Source organism: Schistocerca gregaria, chromosome 4 (genome assembly GCF_023897955.1).
Source record: "Schistocerca gregaria isolate iqSchGreg1 chromosome 4, iqSchGreg1.2, whole genome shotgun sequence".
In the NCBI taxonomy this organism is placed as follows: domain Eukaryota; kingdom Metazoa; phylum Arthropoda; class Insecta; order Orthoptera; family Acrididae; genus Schistocerca; species Schistocerca gregaria.
This window is the reverse complement of record NC_064923.1, coordinates 484,976,350-484,989,752: the sequence shown is the minus strand read 5'-3', so window position 1 is coordinate 484,989,752 and position 13,403 is coordinate 484,976,350. Positions and strand designations below refer to the sequence as shown.

General features: G+C 46.5%; 1 protein-coding gene across 2 annotated transcripts in view; it reads left to right on the top strand.

The window, feature by feature from the left end:
• The window catches only part of LOC126266658 (glutamate receptor 1-like), a 380,473-nt gene that overhangs the window by 204,425 nt on the left and 162,645 nt on the right, over positions 1-13,403 (top strand). For both annotated transcript variants that reach the window (XM_049971075.1, XM_049971074.1), the window contains exon 3: positions 12,292-12,419. In XM_049971075.1, coding sequence (XP_049827032.1) covers positions 12,292-12,419 — 128 coding nt within the window. The remainder of the gene's footprint in view (positions 1-12,291; positions 12,420-13,403) is intronic.

Below are 13,403 nucleotides of genomic sequence, written 5' to 3'. Positions count from 1 at the left end.
CTGCACATAGTCTACTGTTATCGTATAGCACCAAGGAGTCCGCCGAGCTTGAAATCCTCATCCGACAGACGGATCACTATTAACAGTGACGCATGCCCTCAATTCGTGAGACATGGCGAAGGTTTGGAACTGAACCCAGGACATTGACGCAAAGACTGGCGACCAGGAACTTTACGTCACCGTCTCTCCTTCACTTACCAACTAAAGGCTGGCAGAGAAAATTTCATCTTTCACCATAATTGGAACCGGCATACCTCCGAGTCTAGCGCTAAGGCACAGAAAAGCGTTTGTGACCTTGGCTATATTTTTTATTTTTTTGTGGGCCTTCCATCTCCCCTTATAGCCCATCCTCTATCTCTCCAAAATGTTTTACTTGCTTAGCTTCTCACGGCTATATTCTTTTCCCTTTTCCTCCTCTTCTTTTCCTTTCTCGAGCCTCATTTCTTGAAATTAAAGTTATTCGCGTTGAGGCGGAAAAAAGAAAAAATACGCCTTCTAGGGATTACGATATTCTTTATGGTGCACTAAAGGCCATTAGCGCTCAAAGAGCTTCGTCGGTTCTCGTTGAATTCCAACTTATATCTCTCGTCAATGCAATCCAAGAGAGATGATTAAAAACTTTGAGGACCACTCAACGTATTTTCTGCCGTAACTTCGTCACATTATCTAGTGTTGCTGTTGGAGATAAGATGGGAAGATCAATATGTCCGGAATAGCTGTGGTTTAGAGTAATGAGTGAAATGAGCCACATACCAAGTCTATGACCGATGCTTTGTCCCCTGGTAACATATGCCAGACCGGAAAATAACAATCAGCTCGATGGTGGTAGCGCCTGTTCTAATAATTACACCTAATTTCTTTCTTTCGGAGGCGGGCATAAATACGCTCATGTTGTCCGATACACGAATATTGTGGATCACATTCGATTTCTGGAGGCGAGATAATAAATTCCGGAAAAAAAGATAATTCAACATTTGTATTAATGCGCGGAAGCCGGAGATGGTTCAAATGGCTCTGAGCACTATGGGACTTAACATCTATGGTCATCAGTCCCCTAGAACTTAGAACTACTTAAACCTAACTAACCTAAGGACAACACACAACACCCAGCCATCACGAGGAGAAAAAAATCCCTGACCCCGCCGGGAATCGAACCCGGGAACCCTGGCGCGGGAAGCGAGAACACTACCGCACGACGAAGCCAGAGAAAAGCATGGAGAAAGCTTACGCGGAGAATAGTAAATTAAAAAGATCACAGAAAGACGGCAGTAGTAAGAGGGAAAACGGCAGGAGAATAAGTAAGACATACAGTCTTAACAATAAAAAGTAATTATCCGAAATGCGAACGGGACCTAAATCGGTAAATTTGATCTACATGTATAGACAAACAGGTTATTACATTTTTAGAAAAACTGGGTGCTTTATTCGGGAGAAAGAGCATCACAAAATGAGGAAGTCAGTAATGCGTTGGTCCACCTCTGGCCCTTGTGCAAGTAGTATTTTGGTTTGGCACTGATCGCTAGTGTTGTTAGAGGTGCTTCTGACGGATATCGTGCCAAGTTCTGCCCAGTCTGGACGTTAGATCGTCAAAGTACCGACATGGTTGGAGGGCCCCGCCCATAATGTTCCAAACGTTCTCAATTCTGGAGAGATACCGCGACCTTTCTGGCGAAGATGGGTTTGGCAAGCACGAAGACAAGCAGTAGAAACTCTATCCCTGTGCGGGCGGGCGTTATCTTGCTGAAATACACTCCTGGAAATTGAACTAAGAACACCGTGAATTCATTGTCCCAGGAAGGGGAAGCTTTATTGACACATTCCTGGGGTCAGATACATCACATGATCACACTGACAGAACCACAGGCACATAGACACAGGCAACAGAGCATGCAAAATGTCGGCACTAGTACAGTGTATATCCACCTTTCGCAGCAATGCAGGCTGCTATTCTCCCATGGAGACGATCGTAGAGATGCTGGATGTAGTCCTGTGGAACGGCTTGCCATGCCATTTCCACCTGGCGCCTCAGTTGGACCAGCGTTCGTGCTGGACGTGCAGACCGCGTGAGACGACGCTTCATCCAGTCCCAAACATGCTCAATGGGGGACAGATCCGGAGATCTTGCTGGCCAGGGTAGTTGACTTACACCTTCTAGAGCACGTTGGGTGGCACGGGATACATGCGGACGTGCATTGTCCTGTTGGAACAGCAAGTTCCCTTGCCGGTCTAGGAATGGTAGAACGATGGGTTCGATGACGGTTTGGATGTACCGTGCACTATTCAGTGTCCCCTCGACGATCACCAGAGGTGTACGGACAGTGTAGGAGATCGCTCCCCACACCATGATGTCGGGTGTTGGGCCTGTGTGCCTCGGTCGTATGCAGTCCTGATTGTGGCGCTCACCTGCACGGCGCCAAACACGCATACGACCATCATTGGCACCAAGGCAGAAGCGACTCTCATCGCCGAAGACGACACGTCTCCATTCGTCCCTCCATTCACGCCTGTCGCGACACCACTGGAGGCGGGCTGCACGATGTTGGGGCGTGAGCGGAAGACGGCCTAACGGTGTGCGGGACCGTAGCCCAGCTTCATGGAGACGGTTGCGAATGGTCCTCGCCGATATCCCAGGAGCAACAGTGTCCCTAATTTGCTGGGAAGTGGCGGTGCGGTCCCCTACGGTACTGCGTAGGATCCTACGGTCTTGGCGTGCATCCGTGCGTCGCTGCGGTCCGGTCCCAGGTCGACGGGCACGTGCACCTTCGCTGACCACTGGCGACAGCATCGATGTACTGTGGAGACCTCACGCCCCACGTGTTGAGCAATTCGGCGGTACGTCCACCCGGCCTCCCGCATGCCCACTATACGGCCTCGCTCAAAGTCCGTCAGCTGCACATACGGTTCACGTCCACGCTGTCGCGGCATGCTACCAGTGTTAAAGACTGCGATGGAGCTCCGTATGCCACGGCAAACTGGCTGACACTGACGGCGGCTGTGCACAAATGCTGCGCAGCTAGCGCCATTCGACGGCCAACACCGCGGTTCCTGGTGTGTCCGCTGTGCCGTGCGTGTGATCATTGCTTGTACAGCCCTCTCGCAGTGTCCGGATCAAGTATGGTGGGTCTGACACACCGGTGTCAATGTGTTCTTTTTTCCATTTCCAGGAGTGTATATGCCCAGAATGGCTTGCCATGAAGTGCAACAAAACGGGGCGTACAATATCGTCAACATACCGCTGTGCTGTAGGGCTTCAGCGGGTGGCAACCAAAGAGATCCTGCTATGAAATGAAATGGAACCTCAAACCATCAGTCCTGGTTGTCGGGCTGTATGGCGGACGACTCTCAGGTTATTATCCGACTGCTGTCCAGGGAGTCTCCAGGCACGTCTTCACTGGTCATCGGGGCTCATTTCAGAGCGAGACCCGTCACTGAAGGCAATTCTACTCCATTCAATAAGATTTTAGGACGGATGTGTTCGACACCTCTGCAAACGGGCATGTTGATGTACAAAGGTCAATGGTAGTCGGCGCAACGAGTGCCCTCAGCTCAGGCCACTCTCTGTGATTCGCCTTTTAACAGTCTTTGTGTTGCATGTCGTGTCGATGACAACGATGAATCCAATGCCCTGAGTGCCTGTTAGACGATTTCTCGGTCTTCTCGTTCCGTCGTCTCTCTAGGTCGACCGCTTCCTTCTTGACGCAGTGTTTGGCCATGGTTCACCAGTTTCTGTCAACATCTTCGAATAGTGCCATCGCACCTATTCAAACATCGAGCAATTTGCTGATACTTCCGGCGGCTTCTTTGAGCCCAACTACGGGTCGTCTCGCAAGCGCTGACGTCTGGGTATGATTGCTTGGTCGGCTGTCTTCGAGGCATGGTTACTGTCCATCGGGGAACACGTAATGAAACTCGCAAAGATTTTATGGCTCTGTTTACTACCCTTACCAGCTGTGCGTTGAAGCTGCACTGAAGCGTCACACATTCATCCATCGGCCGCCAATGTTTACAGTTTTGCATTTTCCGTCGATAACTGTGTGAATATGAATTTTCTTTCTTTTTCTTTTTTTTCTTAGTGTATTTCGTTTCTGGAAGTAAGAAAAGAAGCCCAGTTTTTAAATTGAAACGCTTCAAGCTGAGAGAAAGATAAATGACACTATTAGTATAGTAGTTGGATACCGGAGGCTATTTTCTGTTTATGTAAGAGTGGCGACGTGAAATGAACGAGCAGCCCAGATTGCCACAACCCTGTGCTAGAATTTTCTGACAGCCTTCTTTGGACAATCAGATTTGCAGCAACTTTACCAGGTATTTAAATGTTGTTATTGTAGTCTTCAGGCTGCAGATTGGTTTGATGCAGCTCTCAACACTACTGTATGCTGAGCAAGCCCCTTCACCTCTGTTTCTAAATACTGCATCCTGCATCCAGATGAATATTCAACAATTTTTATCCCCACCCCTCTCATAATTCTATCCATTACCAAACTGAATATTCCTGGAGACCTCAGGATGTTTCCTATCAACCGATTATGTTGTGCCATAAACTTCTGTTTCCTCTTATTTGTTTCAGTGCGTCCACATTAGTTATTCGATGATATCGATATACCCCAAATATATTCTTAGAACTTTGGAGAATACACAGTCAGTTCTGTCTGCCACAATTGTTCTCTAAAAGAAAAAGCTCTTTGTTATTCAGAGAAGCTGCTTTGAGAGATTCTCTCTGACAGCGGGTAAACAAACCTGGCCAGTGCTGGTGCTTGGTGCCGGTGGGGCGGCGATGCTCGCTTTATTCTCTGCAGCCGAGAGGCGCCGTCATCTTTCTCCCCGCGGAGTTGGCGCTGCTCTTTCGCCGCGTACATCTCCCATGTGTCTGACCTCCCTCTGCTAGACACTTTTTCATTTTCAGCTGTTGATTCTCGCAACGCACCGACAGCGCAATTTCTAACGAACGCCTCGCGAGAGTGCAAAGTAATTTGCTGGAGAAACACAAATTTATTTCGTAGACGGCGTCGTTCCACTGCTGCTTGGTAAACACATTCATATTCATCTATGAAGTGTTTAATTCGTTCAGTACTTCTTGATTTTGTGAATTTATTTTCGGCTAACAAGACCTTAGTCAATACATTAGACCGTTTTGATCGCTATTCCTATATAAAAACTAACAATTACATTGACCAGTGATAATGATCGCGTACTCGTACAATAATTTTATGTCATTTATAGACATAAGAAGGTCTTTGTCAGAAAACTTCTGTCATCGTCAGAGGCATTCTCAAGTTGCTGACTAACACTGCAAAACGTATTACGTACCTTATGTATGATGAGTTCTCAAACACACTAAAATTCGTCATTCACAGAAGAGTAAAAACGTAACAGGAAAACTAATCACAGAATACTTAAAGCGTTGTAAACGCCTTCAACAGCGTGAGGCAGATCATACAATGACGCAAAAAATCCCAACACCAATAAATAATAAACGAAGAATAATGATATTTCAGGAACACATTTCTAAAAGTAACATTTTTAAGTGATTAATGTTGCAAGTTCATGGGTTAATCTAAGCGCGAGAAAAGCCACAGCAAATGGGTAATTCTGATACATTAATAATCGGTGTAAGAGCCACAATGTCGTACGCAAACATGCATGCATAGTGTCATACATGTGTCGGATGTCAGTTTGTGGCACAGAGTTCTGTGCCTGCTGCGGTTGGTCGGTCAATACAGAGACGGTTAATGGTGGTTGCTGATAACGCTGGAGTTGTCATCCGATGAGATGATATCCCGTGTGTGCTCGACAGAGACAGATCTGGTGATCGTGTAGGCCATCGCTACACGTTGAGTCATAGCAGCGGCGAGTGGCCGAGCGTTATTCTATTGGAAATCATCCTTATAATGCTGTTCGTGAATGGCAGCACAACTGGTCCAGGCACCATATTGAAGTATAAATTTGCAGCCAAGGTGCGTAGGATGAACACGAGAGTGCACCTGCTGTCTTACGAAATCGCACCCCAGACCATGACCGCAGTGGTACTTCCAGTGTGTCTAGGCCGCAGACAGATTCGTTGCAGGCGCTTACCTAGCCTCCTTCTAACCAACACTGGGCCGTCACTGACACAGAGGCGGAACCAGCTTTCATCAAAAGCCACGACACATCTCCACTATGCCCTCCAATTAGCTCTCGCTTGACACCACTGAGGTCGCAAACGGCAGTGGTTTGGGATTAGTGGAATGCACGATACAGGGTGTCTGGCTCAGAGCTGTCCTCGAAGTAAGCGATTATTAACTACAGTGCCAGGTGCTCGAACTGCTGCTGCAACCACAGTACGACGAATCATAATCCATATGCCGAATACGACTGGCTTCCCTCTCGATAATGCCACGTGCCCGCGCGGAGCTCCGTTTTCTTCCGACAGATCGTCGTGTGACTACCGCTACCAGCGCTCTGCCCTCTGCCAAGCACTTAAATGTGGATCGCAGAGTATCCATGTAGATGTAGATGTAGATCATGTATAGTGGCTGAATTCCTGCCAAGTCTTTCTGCTTTACCGCGGAATGAACAGCGAGCTTCTCGTAGTCCTACTGCACGAACACGTTCAAACTCAGTAAGCTGTTGATAATGGCATCTTCGTCGTCTTAAAGGCATTCTCGATCAGTATCAACTTACTGGGTCCAATCTCAAAGGCAACTAACATTTACGGCTATTGCAGCGCGTATTTACAGCACACCTGTTTGTCACTTAACCCACCAACAATGTAGGCAACAATCTTGGCTCCACCACAATGCGCCACAATCACTGTAGAACTAGTTGAAGCCGAAAAGTCACACTTTGTCAACTGAACTCCAGTACTGGCATTCAGTGCCCATTGCAGACTGGAGATTTCTAGACAGTGGTAGCCGATCCATCGGTATCTGTGCTAAAAGTCCTTGGTTCAGTAGATGACGTCATGCCACCGACGAACCAAGGTGCACAACCGTTTATTTGCCCAGCTATTCGGCTTGCTGTCGTTAAGTTATAAAGGTGGCACTTGTCCCATCTTGTAACCACAGAGCGTGACTCAGTAATCACTTGCTGCAGAGTACAGCTAAATTGTAGTTGCTGGTGTCACACTAGCAAGTGTGGCACTGGCACACTATCAGCTTGCCCTTGATGAGCCTGCAGTTCAGACTGCAGCTGTATACACGGTGAGCGACAAGACCGACTTCCTCCCCTATCCTTGGCCCCCGTCTATCTTCACTACCTTGTCGTCGTCGAATGGACGTTAAATTCGGATCTTTCTTCATTATTATAATAACCGACGTGTTGCGGTATGTAATAGCCATTTCCCGTAAATCGAGCATTCTGCCAAGAATTAATTCATTCTCGTGAAGACAGGGCCACAAACGCCCCCAGACCATACTGACCGTTGGTTTTACGTATGCATTCCGTTCAACGGCTGTTACGTGAACAGAGATTGACATAGTAAAAGCTTGTCGCTGCCACACTGCATTACACCTATACTCTCTATTATGGACGTAGTACTTTCCACAAACGCTACGTTATTTTACTTTTCTACCATTTGGTACATTTTAAACTAAAAATTGTTGAACACTTCGAAGGAATGGAAAGATGTACGAGATATTCCGAATATATACATCAGCGTGTATCTAGATGATTATTATTTCTACTGTCTGCCGGAACAGCCACCACAGTGCATTTGTGTTTTTAACAGGTGATCGTATTGTCTCGTCTAGAAAGGTACAGTATATAATGAGCGTGCAGTTAGTAAACACGACACTGAGGTGACACAAAGTCATAGCATACCTCCTAATATCGTGTCGGACTTCTATTCCGCGACATAGTGCAGCATCTCGACGTGTCAGGGTCTCAAAGAGGAGTTGGACGTTCCATGATGAAATACTAAGCCGTGCTGCCTCTGTATCCATCCATAAATGCGAAAGGGTTGCCGGTGCTGCATTTTGTGCACGAAGTGACCCCTCGAATACGTTCCATAAATGTTCGATGGGATTCATGTCGCGCAATCTGGGTGGACAAATTATTCGCTCAAATTGCCCAGAATGTTCTTCAAAACAATAGGGAACAGTTGCGGTGACATGGCGCATCGTTGTGTGGGATCATGAAGTCCATGAATGGTTACAAATTGTCTACAGTAGTCTGCAGCTACAGCCCATTAACGTCAAATGTCATCGCACTGTCGTAATGGATACATTCGTTGTACGTCCCACATTGATATCTGCGGTTATTTCATGCAACGTTTCTTGGCTGTTAGCACTGACAATTCTACGCAAACGCCGCTGCTCTCGGTCGTTAAGTGAAGACCGTCGGCCACTGTGTTGTCCATGGTGAGAGGTAATGCGTGGAATACTGAACTGCCTAACGATTTCCGAAATTAAATGCCCCATGCGCCTAACTCCAGTTATCATTCCGCGTACAAAGTCAATTGATTCTCGCAGTGCGGCCATTATCGTGCAGGAAACCTTTTCACATGACGTATCCGAGCAAAATGATAGCTCTGTCAATGCACTGTCCTTTATACCTTATGTACGTGATACTACCGCCATCTGAACATAGTATGTAGGAGCATGCTGAATGTCGCGTGTTTGCGTGCTTCGCTTGACAAACACTGAAACAGGCATCAGTGTGTATCTGCACGGTTGATCGAACTGTGCATCATGTACGCAGGAGATGAATTTGATTTAATATGTGCCCAATTTTGCACAATTCGACTATGAGGGAAATCATAATCGTCGTAAAGCTTCTGGTCGACCTTATCGGACCACACCAAGGAAAGACTGCATTAGCGGACATCAAGAACGTTGCGACCTTTTCACATCCGTACCTGTGGTCCGGGCACAAGTATTGGACTCATTACAACCACCTGGAGACTGACAGATGCCAGGATTGTTAGTCGCTGTTCATTGAATACTTTACCGCAAGCATCACAACACAAACGGCTGCCTTTAAAGTGGTGTCAGACTAGGAAAGCATGGACTGCTGATGACTAGAGCCACATAGTTTTTAGCGAGGGATCTCAGTTCCGTAGAACCGCAAATGACCGACATCCGCAATTATGGCTGTTCGGAGAGGAAAGGACACAATCTGCTAGTGTTTGGAGAGACATATTGGCCAGTGTTATCGTTATACCCATCGAATATGACTTCATGTTACCTCTGATAGCTATACAGGCATTCCTCAAAGAAGTGTTGTGTCGCCATTTGTTGTCTCTCAGTATGCTAATACAATTTTTGAACCGGATAACACTCGTCCTCACATGCTGATTGCCTGAACGTACTTCGTGGTGATTAGTTAGTCCACTGGTCAGCAAGATTCCCCAGTCTGTTCCCAATACTTCTTGTACGAGAGAAACTCGGGCGTCAACGCCATCCCAGTGTCAGTATCGACAGCCAGTTACAACTGTTGTGAGCCAATTTATACTAGAGGAGGAGAAAATGCCTGCATGCTGTTTTCTCAGATCAAACAATTAGCGTACACATCCAGGCAAGGTACCAACAGTATGCCTATAGCACCCATTTCGACATTTAATTTAGTTTTGTAGTCACATAATCTCTCAATACGCGAAGTTTCGTTTCAGTTGCTCCCTGCAAGTGATAAAACAGTTGGTGACGAACAGTTTTGCCAAAATGCTGATTATTCAACAGTTTCGTGCCTCGATTGGCAAAAACGGAACCGTTTTAAGATCACTTCGTTGTCTGTCTCTCCGTCTTTCTACCTGTCCAACTGTTCCAAACACTTTTTCTGAAGAACGGGTAGAAGTAAAAAGGTGAAAATTATGTCACATATTAAAGTCTACAGTCCTTGGTGACATAAAAAAAATATGCTTCTCCGTCAATGCAACCAAGAGATACGGCCATTTATGTCACATGTCTTGATACTCACAAACTCACTCATCAAAACCTACAGCGTACTTCCTGTTGACCTAGGATAACGAAATTTGGCAAGAAGCAATGTTTTCTGCTGAAAACAAAAGGACAGATCTGAATGTATTAGTTTATAACCGTATCAAACAAACAAAAACATTTTTCGTCATTTGTTATCAGACAGTCTGTCTGTCCGTCAGTTAAGAGCTGTGTTTCTCAGGAACTAGTAGTTATATCAAATTGAAATTTATGTCACCTACTGATGTCTATAATCCTTTGTCGGTGTTAAAATATTAAGCTTCCAAGTCAATGCAATCAAAATATACAGCCGCTTACGCCATATGCTTTCATACTCGCAAACCTACTCATCAAAACCTATAGGTTACTTCCCTTTGACGAAAAACCATGTAGTTCCAGGAGAAGAAAGGTTTCACTGCACAAGTAAAGGAAGAAAAATCAGAAAATCGTTAATTAACACTTACATCACACAAAAAAATATTTCTTTTGTCGTTTGTTATCCGACTCCAGACTTGAAACGTTCTCGAAAGTCTTGGAATGGCCGGGACCGATATTTTGGCAGTATTAGTGTCGGTAACAGGAAAGAGTCGCCGACATTCCCAATTGCTGTAATGCATGAACTGACAGTATGCACAATTAAGCTGGTACGGAGGACCTAGTGGGTGAGTCCTACACGCTCCTGGCCAGTTTGCTTTTTCTAAAGAACGATAGGCAGTGTTTTTGTCTTTTCCTTCTTGTTGGCGTAAAACACCCCTCAGTATAAGAACAAAATGAGACGTGTGGTGGCTGTTGGCTGAATCCAGACATGGCCTCCACAACGAAGGGTGGCTGGGAAGAGACTGACCCAGTGACGTGTGTGAAGGGCTGGCCCCGCCTCTCCTTTAGAAACTCGGAGTGCCCCACTATGGCTCTTGTCCGCTGCTGCCTCCGGTGGGTGATTGGCGGCGTCCAGTGGAGGCGGATGGGCAAGCACCACCCACTCTAGATACTCCACCATCTCCATTCGTGCGTCCCTGCTTCTCCCCTGTACACCGTCTCCAAATAATTCCTAGAAAAAGAAACCCATGAGGTCGATGGTAGCGCAAGACATTAAAACGTCGGTGAATAAAGTCTGGACTCTACCCAATCAGACCAAAGACGCAGTCACGAGCTTGCGCCACAGACTTTACCTTTATCTTACAGTAAAAGACATATACAAGGTAATTTTTTCCACGGTGTACAAACTCTAGGGATTGATTGATGCCGGTCGGTGTAGCCGAGCGGTTCTAGGCGCCTCAGTCTAGAACTGCGCGACCGCTACGGTCGCAGGTTCGAGTCCTGCCTCGGGCATGGCTGTGTGTGATATCCTTAGGTTAGTTAGCTTTAAGTAGTTCTAAGTTCTAGGGGACTGATGACCTCAGATGTCAAGTCCCATGGTGCTCAGAGCCATTTGAACCATTTTTGAATGTTCGATGAAAGGATACGAAACGAAAAGGCCTAATTAATTCACGTCCTTAAATGCATGGTTTCCATGCTAAAACCACTTATTCAATCATGCTTTCTTACAGAGACTGCGTTCTGTACCATGCAGCCACGGTTACAGTATACATGGTTTCCTAGTAGGGGGTGGTTCCTCATACGTCCTCATGCGCTATAGGTGGGCCGGGATAACTGTCGACCGTATTTTGGGACTAGTCTTCCTCCCATGCCGCCTAACAGGCCGGAACTATCGGCGTATCTTGCAGGTGATTTTGCCTCCGGTGCTGGAAGAAGTGCCACGGATGATTCGAAGAGATATGTGGCTGCTATATGACGGTGCTCCAACCCACTTCGCCGTTAACCTCCGGACGCATCTCTTCCCTGGTCAATGGATCGGACGAGGGGGTCCAGTTGCATGACCTGCTTGTTCGGCCTATCTCAGCCCGTGCGATTTCAGCCTATTAGGCCAACTCAAAAGTATCGAGTATGGCGGAGCCCATTCCAGATGTGGAGACACCGGAGCAGCGTATTCATACTGCCTTTGACACTGTTCGGGTGCAGCCTGGCCGATTTGAACGTGTGAGACAGAACATGCGATAGCGCGAACACGCATGCCTTCAGGCACATGGTAACCATTTTCATCACATACTTTAACTGTGGCTGCATGGTACAGCGCGTATTAGACCGTAGTCTCTGTAACAATGTATGATTGAATAAATGGTCTCTAACACTGAAAACATGCGCTTCTGGATACAAGTTCATTACACCTTTTTTTGTTCTGCATCGTTTCATCGATCAATCCCTAGAGTTTGCACGCGATCGAGAAAATCAACCTGTAATTTACGACTGATGCAGAATTATGTCTTTTCATTACAATTCGTAGTCGCAGCCCTCAAAATAGAATCCATAATAAACATAACATGTAAATATTCTCGTGTTGCAGTCTGCAGCCAGTTCTCGAGGGGAGTGTTCGCGCTGCTGGGAGCCGTCAGTCCGGACTCGTTCGACACACTGCACTCCTACAGCAACACGTTCCAGATGCCTTTCGTCACACCGTGGTTCCCTGAGAACGTAAGTTTCAGATATTCCACCTTTAAAAAGTACCAATCATAGTCTTTATCTTCTATTTCCAAGCTCTAAAACACCTTTAATTTAATGCTGAAATCATAATAGCAATTCACATAGCTCAAAAGAAAAGGGGCACATGGTTCTGAGCGTGTGCCATACTCCAGTGAGCAATTACTGAGGAGTGGTCATGTTATCAAATTAAACCTTTATCTTTCACAAATGAAGTACGCAACGAAACATCATTACAACCTAGTTTACATCAAGAGAGCTGAAAAGTCCAACAGGTGCCGAAAATAAAGTGGAAACAATCATTCATCCTGTCATCTTGGATGAATTTCATTAGATTTTGAGGGCTTCAATAACGTGCATCGCCTCTGTGAGCGTTTATCACTGCCTGACACCTACGTAACATGCTCCCTAAAAGTCTATACACGACATGTAGTGGCATCCATTCCCATTCTCCAATGAGAGCCCATGTAAGTTTTTGGACAGTCTGTGGTGGAACAGAACGACCACGAACACGTGCGTCAAGCTTCTCCCACTTGGACGCGCAAAGGGGTTTAGGCCGAGACTCACAGACGGCCATTCAATTACTTCAATGTCCTGGTTTCGCATGATATCGCTGTTGACTCTCGCCACACAGGCCCTGGCATTAGAAGGAATTCAGAGCCACTGCGTTATGCAGCAGCCACCACATGGTCCAACACGAACTGTTCGATGTACTGCGTGGCGGTAAGGCGATCGTGGACAACGACGAAGGTGGTACGGCTGTCAACACTGAAGCCTCCTCACTACATCAAAGAACCTTGGAAAGCTGTCGATTTCCTGGACAGGATTTGGCATATACCGCTCATCACGGGTCTCCGAACCCGAACATGGACATTTCTTTGTGTCAGAGGATATCTGGACTCGTTTGTGAATTGTACGTTGCGACAGTGAAGAAGTTGCCGGTTGACATGGGAATGGCAGAACTGAAGACAAGCTGCA